The 13,266-nt window shown below is 40.5% G+C and overlaps 1 protein-coding gene across 1 annotated transcript in view; it reads right to left on the reverse strand.

The window, feature by feature from the left end:
• Window positions 1-13,266, reverse strand: part of polr2b (RNA polymerase II subunit B) — a 41,947-nt gene that overhangs the window by 12,604 nt on the left and 16,077 nt on the right. Inside the window, exons 9-15 of the mRNA XM_041208704.1 lie at window positions 11,433-11,552; window positions 10,918-11,104; window positions 5,932-6,075; window positions 5,084-5,223; window positions 4,658-4,769; window positions 2,572-2,726; window positions 1,190-1,388 (exon numbers count right to left, since the gene is read on the reverse strand). Of these exons, the coding sequence (XP_041064638.1) occupies window positions 1,190-1,388; window positions 2,572-2,726; window positions 4,658-4,769; window positions 5,084-5,223; window positions 5,932-6,075; window positions 10,918-11,104; window positions 11,433-11,552 (1,057 nt within the window). The remainder of the gene's footprint in view (window positions 1-1,189; window positions 1,389-2,571; window positions 2,727-4,657; window positions 4,770-5,083; window positions 5,224-5,931; window positions 6,076-10,917; window positions 11,105-11,432; window positions 11,553-13,266) is intronic.

A 13,266-nucleotide genomic window follows, 5' to 3' on the forward strand; every position in this document is an offset into this window, starting at 1 on the left:
TGGATTACTGTGTGAATATTTCCAATGCAGACAATGGCGCGCAATTTCAGTATTGTGGGATGGGGTGCAGAAACAGAGATGGGTTTGCAGCCTTAAAAAGGCCTCCGAATGGTTTTATATTCAGTTCCGGTGATTACACAATGGAAGGTGGTCCAGGGAGGGACTGAGGTGGTTCAGGTCAGATGGGCATTCTTACAACAGGAGAAATTGAGATATGTAGGACAGACTAAGCCAGAATGCTAGGCCAGGAGCAGACAGCGTATACAACATTGGGTGGGTTAAAGTTGCAACATTTTTTGATTAGGGAGGACCTTCAATAAGAGTTAAAAGAAGCAAAGTTATAATTTCAGAGGTCAGACAACAGGTTTTTCAATTCCAAAAAGACTGACACATCTTATGCACAGTGTGAACTTTCAGCATTTGAGGTTTGTACATTACTTCAGTGCCATCCAGTGGCCTAGGTGCGCAAATGCCTACAGATCCATACCAGCAGTCTATCATACAGGCTAATTAATGCATTGGCAGCTAACACCAAATAGAATTTAATGTTGGAAATATTCATCACAATCTACAGTCTTCATGGGCATTGCAAGTAAATGTGTCACTGCTAAAATGAAAAATCTCACATGGTAAAGAAAACATTGGCGTTTATGATGTATCTTGAAATGGAACGTGGTGACCCACCTACCAACTTAAATATATAAAAGATAATGCCTGGGATGGATAGGTGAAATCTCATATACAGGAGGCAGCTCAAATAGTGGATAACAATGCAACCATCAAATCAGTGCCAGAAGAAATCACTTCTAAATTAGCAAGTTAAGCTAAGCAGAGAAAGTCAGATAGAGGTTGGTGACCCAAAGGTCACTGGAGTTGTAGAATGACTAACCAGGAAAGGTGAGTGAACCAGGCCATAAAAAGGGGTTCCATAGATAGTTTTGTTTGTGAAAAAAGACCGAGGTATGTGATATAAACAACTTAAAACTAGGATCAGCTCTGAAAAAAGCTTAATGAATTTTGTTTGTAACGATTCTGGTGTTCTTTGTTCCAACTGTAATATTTTTTCTACTAGCTCAGAAATTAGCGTATCTTTCCCTACCTCATAGAAACATAGGTAATATTTGTTACATCTTTCAGCAGTTTACCTGCACAAACTTATCTCGAACAATTCTCTTCTGGTCTTACCCACCTGATTATGGTCAGGAAATGGAATAATTGATGCACAAACACCAAGAATCATTGATGGGTGAATCTCACAATGTGTATATGTTGAACAATATGCAACGCCCTTTTCCTGCAAGTCATCCGGAGTCATGGCTAGCATTACGGTCTCCTCTTCCAGCGTATCAATGTACTCCACCACACCACTGGCCACAAGATCCTGCCAACTGTGTGGAGGTAAAAAGTTGGGATTTTGTCAATATGCTCTCAAACCAATATGGGCTTATAGATCTGTCAAATATTGACTGTTATGGAATAATCCTTTCACAAGTTTTTCATAGTGTAAAAAGAAGCATTTAACCATTTGCAGAATGACCGCAAGTACAACGGCACCCAATAACCACCAGAAGCTTCTACAAATTGGGAGGCTAGTGGGAGTTGCAGTGTCCAGCATTTCTTTTTGTTTACTCACTTTATCATGCTCCCTGATAGCAGCAATAAGCCTCCAGTTACAAAGGCAGCCATGGAGTTACACTCCATGAGGAATATGCTTAATGTAAACAGCATACATATCAATTTTAGATCAGTAGCGCTACCAACACATCATTGCTGTCAACTGGATTGCTGAAGGTAAGTAGATGACACAATTAACATTCACCACTACAGCCTGGAGGACAGGACCAAGTTGTCTCGTGTCCAGCAACAGCATGGCTACTCTTAAGCAAGTAGATGAATGGGCAGACTAGCTGATGTTGCTCGCTACAGCAGTCTGTTCAGGTTTCATCACTTGGAATTGATGGTCCAATTTGGTTAATTAGCTAAAATGTTCACATGTTAAGAATAGCAAGTTGGAGAAGTTGCCAGAGAGCAGCTGCGACCCAAGGAACTGCCCCCAAATAACAGAGGGAAGGAGAGGAAAAAATACAATTGGCTTCCCTTTCTCCTTGACTGGAGTTAAATACTGTAAAAACTAATACTTTCTGTTCCACAGTTCATTTCTTCTCTCCAATTTTTGAAGAGGTTTGTATTTTTGGAGGAGTCCAAAACCAACAGTCATAAATATATGATCATCACTAATAAATACATAAAGAAATTCAGCATAAATTTCTTTGCCCAGAGAATGGTTAGAATGTGAAATTTGCTAGAACATGGCCTAGTTGAAGAAAATAGCACAGAAGTATTTAAGGGTAAGCCAGGTAAGTGCATGAGGGAGAAGGCAGTAGGATATCTTGATGGGGTTAGGATGGAGAGAGGTTCATGTGGAGCATAAAAACTGACATAGTCCTATTAGGCCAAATGTATTCTATGTGATCTTACATACTCAAACTCATATTTTGAACGAGGTTGGCAAGCAATGACATAAATCACTTTAGTTGTGCAGTTATAGGATTGCTGTTTTACGTAACATACCTGTAATTGTTGTACTCGCGTTCTTTCAATTGATCAATATGCCGCTTCTTCAGCAATAGCTTCTGCTTTTCTACAATCAAAAGAGGCCGACAAATTCTACCAGCATCTGTGTAAATCCTAATTTCGCGCTCACGGATGTCTCTCACCATGGACACCTTAAGGAAAGAGGACATTGTTAATAAAGTTAGAAATTAATGAAATGATTGTTCTCAAAAATGTTTAAATGGTTTTACTGAATAAGAATAAAATATACATTTGCCTTCACTACCTATGGATACTTTTCATGTAAAAGATGAGTTTATGGGCACACAAAGATCAATTCTCTCAAATCTGTCACAGAATTTATTTCTTTCCTCCCTTTTTATTGGTGTTATCCCCTTCCACTTCGTCTCTCCTATTGTGACTTCACATTAGGGTACAAGTTTGCAGGATCCACACACAAATGAACTTCCTGCTAAATAAGGTTGAACTCCAAGCGCTAGTAGGCATGGAGGGCATTGTAGCTCAGTCACATCTTCCCAAATATGGCAAAGGGATGGAACCAGGACAGCTTATGTCAAAGGTGAGACTGAGTTAGGACAGGATGATAGAAGTCAGATGAATAGGGGAATAGAAAAGTTTAAAATCATCATGGCTGAGTCGTCACTTGGTGCAAATATTAAAGGGCCACACACATCAACAATCTGCACCATAACAGGAAGTACACCTGTTCTAAACTCCATCTCTAAGATATCATAATGCTGACAGGTTCATCTTGGCCAACAAAAGGGCTGCCCATCAGTTAGGAAATATATATTTCCAGATAATACAAACAGGCATCTCAAATTTCACCTCGCAACGTTTTTGCAAAATGGGCCCACACAAAATGATGCAAAAGCGTGAAGGACAACTATTAGGAGGTGCGTTTAATGACTTCCACTTCCAAAGAGGCTTGCCCAGAGGTAAACAAAGGCAATTGTCTAAAATCTAGTTCAAGTCTAGGAACAAGCATATGGCGACAAGAATGCAGAGCCACTTCCTCTTTTCCAGTTGCAGTGGAGAAGACAGAAAGCAGGAAATAAAAAAGAAAATGCCAGTTTGCATATCAAGCTATTAAAAAGGTCAACTAATGATTCAAAAAATTACATTACTGAACTCCAAAATCCATAATCAGAGCTCCTGTCACAAGAGGTATGAATGATTGAGCCTTCTGGTACAAAAAGATATTCAAAAATTTTAATCCAAAATGTAGAATTTGAGAAGTCAAACAGCATTCAACAAATCTACTGCAGCATTATGGAAGTATTTTGCATGAATGTGAACATTTCCCAAGTTGAAAATCAACCATTACAACAAAATTTAAATTAATTCCAAGTATTTTTCTTTGGAAAATTATTTGTCAAGTAAGGAGGAACATATAAATAGGTCATTTTTCCATTTTCAGTATCCAACTCCAAGCCCAGATGCAAAACAAGTTGCTTTTATGTTAATCAAAAAGCCAAATACTGCAGATGTTGGAAATCTGAAATAAAACCAGAGACCGCTGAAAATACTCAGCGGGTCAGGCAGCATATTTGGAGAGAGAAATGTTTCAGTCAATGACCTTTAATCATAACTGGGAAAGTGGATGTAATAGATTTTGAACAAGATCTAGTGGGACAAGAATAAAAATAATGTCTGTGATAGGGTGGAGGACAGGAATAGTTAGTCTTAAAGGGCCACAGGGAATGGTGATGGGGCAAGGAAACCTGCCTAGGAGAGGTGTGCTACTGTCTGAAAGCAAAAATAAGAGAAAAACCAAAACATACAAAGGAAACAAAATAGGGGGACAGGGCTTACAGTCTGAAATTACTCAAAATCTATTACATCTCTAACTTCTTTCAGTTCTGATGAAAGGTCATCGACTCTAAAACATTAACTCTGTATCTCTCTCCACAGATGCTGCCAGATTTGCTGAGTATTACCAACATTCTGTTTTTATTTTATCTGTGTAACCTGGATAGCATCCTAACATTATTGATGTAAATAAACAGGTGCATCAGGTTTGATTTCTTGCATTATATAGTGCAAATAGTCTGCATCATACAGTTTCAGATATTTACTGTACCTCAGATACAATGATGTCCATTTGACGCCTCAGTTTTCTTAGTGTGGTCATCAGCTGGTCAGGATCTTTATGTATTCCAACCCAACAACCATTGACAAAAATTTTTGTAGCACTAAAAAAAAGTTGAAAGGTTTAGGTCTAGAACTGTATGTGCAGTCTTCAACCACAGCAAGAATGTTTAATATCTCAATGCAAGTTTGATCACTCAAATAATTATCCAGTCAGCAAAAAAAAAGATTTCCGTGTAAACCACTGCTGGATGTAAAATTTTTCCACAGCTATCCATGTCAAACATAGATACAGGACAATTACACAAACACTCAATTCTATACAAAAATCTTTCTATTCCAACCAACTTTGTATTGAAAAAGCTGTTACAGGAATTTTTTTTTTTCTAACAAACTCAAATCAGTTAACTTCACTTACTCTGCAATAGCAGCAGGAGAGATTTCTTCAAGATTTTCCATGCTCCACTCCTCCAAGAATTCCAAAATGGGTGAGGGCTGAGATCCTACAGAAATGTAAGCCATCAAAGCTAGGTTTTTCACTAACCCGACAGCATGGCCCTGAAACAAGACATTAAAGAGTTAGTGTTTTTAAGATTCAAATGCTTGACTGTTTGCCACTTGGGCCAGAGTTCCATTGTAACCAGTCTTTACAGAGCTCCTAAAAGGAAGATCTGCATGACAAGTAAAAATCACAAGAAAACCTTACAGGTTCAAATTTCAATCTGAATACTTGATTTACAAATCTGGAATAAGAGCAAAGCACTGTGGATGTTGGAAATCTGAAATAAAAGCATAAAATATCCCCTCCACCCCACAGTCAGTCTGCAGACAGCTCCCGCTGGAGTTTTACAATCTTTGTTTTCCTCAGTTCTAACAACCCCTCCCATAACTTAAACATCCTTACTGAAATCCATTTTTGCCCAACTGCTTTAATTGTGTCTTTTATCAATATTGCTACCTTTCCCAATTCCATGTCCTTTTTAAGGATCATGTCACCTGAAATACTTAGCTCCTAGTAAGGCCCGGCTTGTAGCCAGTAACCGACTACCACATCATGGTAATTTTGTGTTTCTAACTCTCATTTCTTTTATTTCTTATACTATATCCATTTGTGTACAAGAGTCTTATTTAGCTAAGTGTCCCAGCCATGCCATATGCTCTTGAGGTGCTTTCCTTCAAACTTTTTGACTTTTCACACTGATAATGGATAGAGAAAATTGATTAAAGACTTTTTATAGGCAATACAGCTGAGAGCTCTAATCTTACCTCTGGCGTCTCAGCAGGGCAAATCATACCCCATAAAGTATTGTGCAGCTGCCTGGGTTTTGCTAGCTTTCCATCTCTTCCGATTGGAGAGTTAAGACGACGAAGATGAGAGAGAGTTGAAGCAAAGGTTAAACGGTTCAATACCTAGTTACAATAAGAGAAATATTCAATTATCGGTTTGATGTATATCATATATAGTCACATACCTGTTGAAGTTATGACATTATGCTTGAGAGTCATGGCATATTTAAATGTGTATTCACACATCTTTCAAAAGTGTATGTTTACATCTATATTTTATGAAATTTTGCAGTATTTGATTACATAGTGCTTATAGTGCATCAATATATTTAGGCTCTTTAGTATGATTGCATTAGCAATAGTGAGCATCAGACAGTTTAAGCAGCTTGTTGGGTCTTCATTTCTGATTTTAAATTATGCCTGGGGACAGGGGAAGAGGGGCCCAGCATAATGCAATCACGCCCGTTTGAATTGCTGCCCATCCATGCCAAATGGATGAACTGTTATGCTGAGCTGGAGCCACACAGTAATTTGTGTTGATTAGTCTTTAAGAACAGGTCCCAGGCTACCTGTTATTTCCATGGTTGCAGGCAGAAGCTGAACATCTCTTGGTCTGACTGGATATTGCTATTTCAGCCAAATTTATTGAGCAGGGACCTGTAATTTGTGACAAGGAAAATGCATCTTCTTGTAGGTAACAGCAAGCATCATTCTAGCCTATTCATTGCGGAGTGAACACTCCATCAGCCAGGATTAACACCTAAGGAATTGGGCAAGATCTAGTCATCATCCTAATCATTTTCAAACTGTTATCAAGACAACTTGGCCAGATTATCTCTACGAGGGATGGAATTCGTGGAGCTTGTGTGGGATGATGCATGGCTTTGAGTTTGTCTGCGCAATAAAAATTCTCCCCTACCTCATAGAGTCATAGAGGTCTACAGCACAGAAAAAGGCCCTTCGGCCCAGAGTCTGCGCCGGTCAAACAAGTACCTAACTATTCTAATCCCATTTTCCAGTACTAGGCCCACAGTCTTGTATGCCATGGCATCACAAGTGCGCATCCAAATACTTCTTAAATGTTATGAGGGTTTCTGCTTCTACCACCCTTTTAGGCAGTGAGTTCCAGATTCCCACCACCCTCTGGGTGAAAAAATTCTTCCTCACATCCCCTCTAAACTTCCTGCCCCTTACCTTAAATCTATACTGCCTGGTTATTGATCCCTCCACCAAGGGGAAACGTTCCTTCTTGTCTACCCTATCTATGCCCCTCATAATTTTATACACCTCATTCATGTCCCCCCTCAATCTCCTCTGCTCCAGAGAAAATAACCCCAGTCTATCCAATCTCTCCTCATAACTAAAACTCTCCAGCCCAGGCAACATCCTGGTAAATCTCCTCTGCACTCTCCAGTACAATCACATAATGCGGATTCCAGAACTGCAAGCAATACTCCAGCTGTGGCCTAACCAGAGTTTTATACAGTTCCAGCACTGCCTCCTGGCTAATAAAGGCAAGTATCCCATTTGCCTTCTTAATCACCTTATCTACCTGTCCCGCTACATTAAGGGACCGGTGGACATGCACACCAAGATCCCTCTGATCTTCAGTACTTCCCAGGGTCCTACCATTCATCGTGTATTCCCGTGCCTTGTTTGTCCTGCCCAAGTGCATCACCTCTCACTTATCCGGATTAAATTCCATTTGCCACTGATCAGCCCGTCTATATCCTCCTCTAATCTAAGGCTATCCTCCTCACTATTTACTACCCCACCAATTTTCATGTCATCCGCGAACTTACTGATCAACCCTCCTACATTCAAGTCTAAATCGTTTATATAAACCACAAACAGCAAAGGACCCAACACCGATCCGTGTGGAACCCCAACAGACACAGGCATCCAGTCACAAAAACATGCCTCGACCATCATCCTCTGCTTCCTGCCACTCAGCCATTTCTGGATCCAATTTGCAAAATCGCCTTGGATCCCACAGGCTCTTACCTTCGTTGTCAGTCCGCCATCCGGGACCTTATCAAAAGCCTTGCTGAAGTCCAAGTAGACTACATCAAATGCATTGCCCTCATCTACACACCTGGTCACCTCTTCGAAAAATTCAATCAAATTGGTCAGACATGACCTCCCCTTAACAAAAACATGCTGACTGTCCTTGACCAATCCCTGCCTCTCCAAGTGTAGATTAATTCAGTCCCTCAGAATTGCTACCAATAGTTTCCCCACCACTGAGGTTAGACTGACTGGCCTGTAGTTCCCTGATTTATTCCTTCTTCCCTTCTTGAATAACGGTACCACATTGGCTGTCCTTCAGTCCTCTGGCACCTCTCCTGTAGCCAGAGAGGTACTGAAAATTAGCCAGCACCCCTATCTTCCTTGCCTCAACTCAACAGCCTGGGATACATTTCATCCGGGCCTGGAGATTTATCTACTTTTAAGCCTGCCAGACCACTTAGAACCTCCTCCTTTTCTATGCTAATTTATTTAATCATATCACAGAGCTTCTGCCTGATTTCCATACCCATGTCATCCCTCTCACTTGTGAACACTGACACGAAGTATTCATTTAGAACCCTACCTACGTCTTCCGGCTCCACACAAATTACTACGATGGTCCTTAATGGGCCCTACTCTTTCCCTAGTTATCCTCTTACTCTTAATACATTTGTAAAATAACTTTGGATTTTCTTTTATTTTACCTGCCAATGTTTCTCATGCCCCCTTTTTGCTCTCCTAATTTCCTTTTTAAGTTCTCCCACTACACATTCGATACTCCTCCTGGGCTTCTGCTGCTTTGAGCCCTTGGTATCTGCCATAAGCCTCCCTTTTTCTCTTTATCCAATCCTGTCTATCTCTCGACGTCCAGGGTTCCCTGGATTTGTTGGTCCCACCCTTTATCTTTACTGGAATATGTTGGCCCTATACTCTCCCTATTTCCTTCTTGAATGAGTCCCACTATTCTGATGCAGATTTATCTAAAAGTAGCTGCTCCCAGTCCACACTGGCCAAATCATATCTGATCTTATTACAATCAGCCTTCCCCCAATTTAGAACTCTGATTTCTGGCCCACCCTTGTCCTTTTCCATAACAATCTTGAATCTAACAGAGTTATGATCACTATCTGCAAAATGTTCCCCCACTGACACCTCTACCACTTGCCCGGCTTCATTCCCTAAAATTAAGTCTAGGACCGCCCCCTGTCTTGCAGGACCTTCTACGTACTGGCTTAAAAAGCTCTCCTGGGTGCATTTTAAGAATTCCGCTCCCTCTAAACCTATCACACTATGACTAACCCAGTTAAATGTTGGGGAAGTTGAAATCCCCCACTATTACTACTCTATTATTTTCACACTTCTGAAATTTGCCTACATATCTGCTCTTCTATTTCTCTCTGCCTGCTTGGAGGCCTATAGTACACTCCCAGCAATGTGATTGCTCCTTTTTTGTTTTTAAGTTCTACCCATATGGCTTCCTTTGAGCAGCCTTCTAAGATGTCATCCCTCCTTACTGCTGTAATTGATTCCTTGATCAATATTGCGATACCCCCTCCTCTTTTATGTCCTTCCCTGTCTCGCCTGAAGACCTTATATCCTGGAACAATGAGCTGCCAATCCTGCCCCGCTCTCAACCATGTCTCTGTGACAGCAATGACATAATATTTGCAGCAATGACATCATACTTGCATGTGTTAATTTGTGCCCTCAACTCATCTGCCTTATTCATCAGGCTCCTTGCATTAAAATAGATACCTTCCAACCTTGCCAAACTCCCTTGTGCCTTAACTAGCCTATAATTTCTATGCCTTCCAGCCTCACTTGCTCTCTCTTCTAATTTTGGCTGTGCGTCTCCCCCTGCTGAACCTCCTCTCAGGATCCCACCCCCCTGCTAAATTAGTTTAAAACCTCCCCAACACCACTAGCAAACCTCCCCAAAAGGATATTGGTCCTATTCCGGTTCGGGTGCAACCCATCCGTCTTGTACAGGTCCCACCGCCCCCAGAAACCGTCCCAATGTCCCAGAAATCTAAAGCCTTCCCTCCTGCACCATCTCTCCAGCCACGCATTCATCTGGACTAGCCTCCTACTGTTATACTCACTAGCACGTGGTACCAGAAGTAATCCAGAGATTACTACCTTTGAGGTCCTGTTTTTTTAATTTGCTTCCTAGCTCCCTAAATTCTTCTCGCAGGACCTGATCCCTCTTTCTACCAATATGTACCACGATCTGTGTTTGCCCTCCCCGTTTAGAATGTCCTGCAGCTGTTCAGTGGCATCCTTGACCCTGGCACCAGGGAGGCAACATACCATCCTGGAGTCATGTCTAACCACAGGGTGCCTGTCTCTTCCCCTTACTATCAAGTCTCCTACCACTATTGCTCTTCCCCTATTTTCCTTCCTAAAGATCTCACCAATAACCCTCTCACACAAGAGGAAGCTAGAAACAAAATTCATCAGATGGATGTAGCGCTTGGTGCAAGGAAGAGATTAGGGCAATCCTTCCTTGAAGGCAAGACTAACCCTTCCACTTAGCCAACAAATTTCAACATGACCAATACCACCATTGCCAGACGAAGCCCTACCTCCAGAGCTGTGCAAAAGTTGGCAGACCTGAATGTCAGCTCGTTCCCTTGGGCTCTTTTGCCTTCACCAGCTATAGACATATCTCTACTTTGGGCACATGCTTACATCAATGACAAAGCGAGACAGAAAGTTATGGAATCAAATTTTAAGCAGATCACTACAGGAAGAAGAGTGCTGACGGGTATGAAGTCAGATCCTGAACATCGCCACTCGCTCATCCAAACGGCTACAATTTTTTTTCAAAACAAAGTAACTGCCATAGCAGTAGACTAGCAACACAAATATTTGCTCCTCCATTCCCCGATATGGATGCAAGAATTTTTATGCTCAATATGAAAAAAGGTCTTTACTGCAGCAAAACAACTTTACCTGAGACACACCAGCTCTGGCTTGATGAGCCTTCTTTTGATCTCCCCAGTTTCCTGTTGCTAGTGAGTATTTTAGGCCATCAGAAATAATCCGTGTTTTAATTGCTAATTCCAAGTTGAAATCTTTCCCTCTGTCTATGAACTTCTGGGAGTATATCCGTACTTCTTTCAGTAGGTTTTTAAACATTCTGTAGAAGTAAATTTGAATTGTTAACTTTTAATCTGTTTACAATTACATTTATTACAAAAGGTACAAACCAAAATACTTTACACCATTCAGCTATACATACAGTTTTTGAATAAATTTCAAAACAGAGTAGATGTGCCATGTTGTTGAGCATGGTAAGTCAGAAGATATGCTATTTCATAATGTGAGCTTGCGCATCCTCCCTCCCCGCAAGTAGAGAGAGAGAGGGGAAACAAGATCAAAGAGGAAAAAAGAGACAGGGCAGAGATTTTCTTAATTGTATGTGAAAGAGTTAATATGTTTACACTTCATTACACATCTTTCCTTACCCTCTAAACAGGAAAGCAAGCAACGGTCCAGCCAGGTCCAGCCTTTTGTTCCCATAATGATCTCTGTCATCCAATTCTCTTCGGCCTAAAGCAGCCAACAGCAATCTATGAACCATGTAACTTGAACCAAAGAAAACGTAAATTAGTTTTAAACCACTGCTACTCCAAAATACTAATTCACAAATATATTGCTATAAGGCTTAAATATAAAATGCACAAATGGCATAAGGTCTGAAAACATTAGAAGTAAACAAAGTATATAGAAAATGAAACAGCTTTATGCAACCTCCCGCACTTGGAAACATCAATTGTTCTGAAGTTTAATTTTTGAAAAGTGCACTGAATTGAGCTCATTTTTTTTTTTTGCTCAATTAAGAGCCACAGACTGTGAGCACAGCTGTACACCTGAGAAATCTTTTATAAGTTCAGCCTAGTGACCACATTAAAACTGTAACTATCCATCACTGCATCAAGCCCTTATTCCTGATGTATCACGCATTGCTTGCAACCCACTTGCTTGCAAAGAATCCGTGTAAATGATTCCTAACTCTCTCTGTACATTGTACCCAAAGGACAGGGCCCGAGAGCGAAATCATGTGCTCTGTGCTTCTCCTGTTTCCGAACATACTGATCGCATTATGCAACAAACAGAGCCACAGAGCATGGAATCTAAAAAGTGGAATACTACATCGGGTAAATTATACATATTATGAATTTTCCAACAAGTGTAGTATACAAAGGGCAATGCACTGCACTTTTATTCATTAAACAACGGCCTGGGTTCTGCTGCTTGGGTTCTATAAAACACTCCCACAGCAAAAAAAAAATTGCATCTATAAAAGAACAGCATCAATCATCCAAGGATCAGTTATTCGCTTCCTTAAAAAAAGAGCTGATTTTATTTAGTTTTGGGAACTGTTCCAGTGAGGGCTTTTAAAATTGCAGGTTTTGAATTAAAGTACATAGGATCACAATCAACAGTTACCTACCAGGAGTTGGCTATCAGGATTACTTAAAATACATTGTACAGGGTTGTCCAATTGATAAAAAGAAACATCACCTCAAAACATAATTCTTATTACTTGGAATACGCCGGGTGCTGTGCGTATGCAACAGCAAGTTACATTTCATAGGCCTAAATACAATCTCAAGCTGCAGCATGGACTAACCCATTCAATTAACTATGAACTTATTAATCTTATCCCAACATCTGCAGCAAATAAACTTGAAAACCTTAAGTATCTTTTTTATGGAAGCAACTTAACTATGCTTACACAGAGATCAAATCAAGAATTTTTTTTGACATGGCTAACAGAAATAAAATGTCGCTGTGAACGACATCCTCATTCCAAACATTCCAGGACCCAATCAACAATTTATCCAATTTGGTGAGGATTTGAGTCCCTTTTTAAATTCCAGAATCTGCACACTTGAATTCTTGGTATACACGAAGCAGTTGATTTAGAGTCCAAAGGAACAAACCAGATTTGTAGACTCAGTTACATTTTTGTCTTCCTAGCGCACAGCCAGGTAACAAAATGCCGGAGCAATGAGCAGGATTCAAATTGCAGAGATGCGCACTATTCTCCATCATGAACGGAACACTTTTTGAAGATATGTGAATACTCAACAGTTGCATTTTGTTTTTTGCTCCCCCACACACTATGCAAATACAATTGTCAGACATGCATGACATCAACCTGTTTTAAAATAAAGAGCTACTACGCTCTGCAAACCTCCACAGGCTGACTGGTTGGCTTTGCCTTGCCTGGTCTTGTCCAACACTTTTAACACCTGTACCCACCCATGCCAGCCCAACCAATCCTGTGAAGGT

This window comes from Carcharodon carcharias, chromosome 1, assembly GCF_017639515.1.
Source record: "Carcharodon carcharias isolate sCarCar2 chromosome 1, sCarCar2.pri, whole genome shotgun sequence".
Lineage (NCBI taxonomy): Eukaryota > Metazoa > Chordata > Chondrichthyes > Lamniformes > Lamnidae > Carcharodon > Carcharodon carcharias.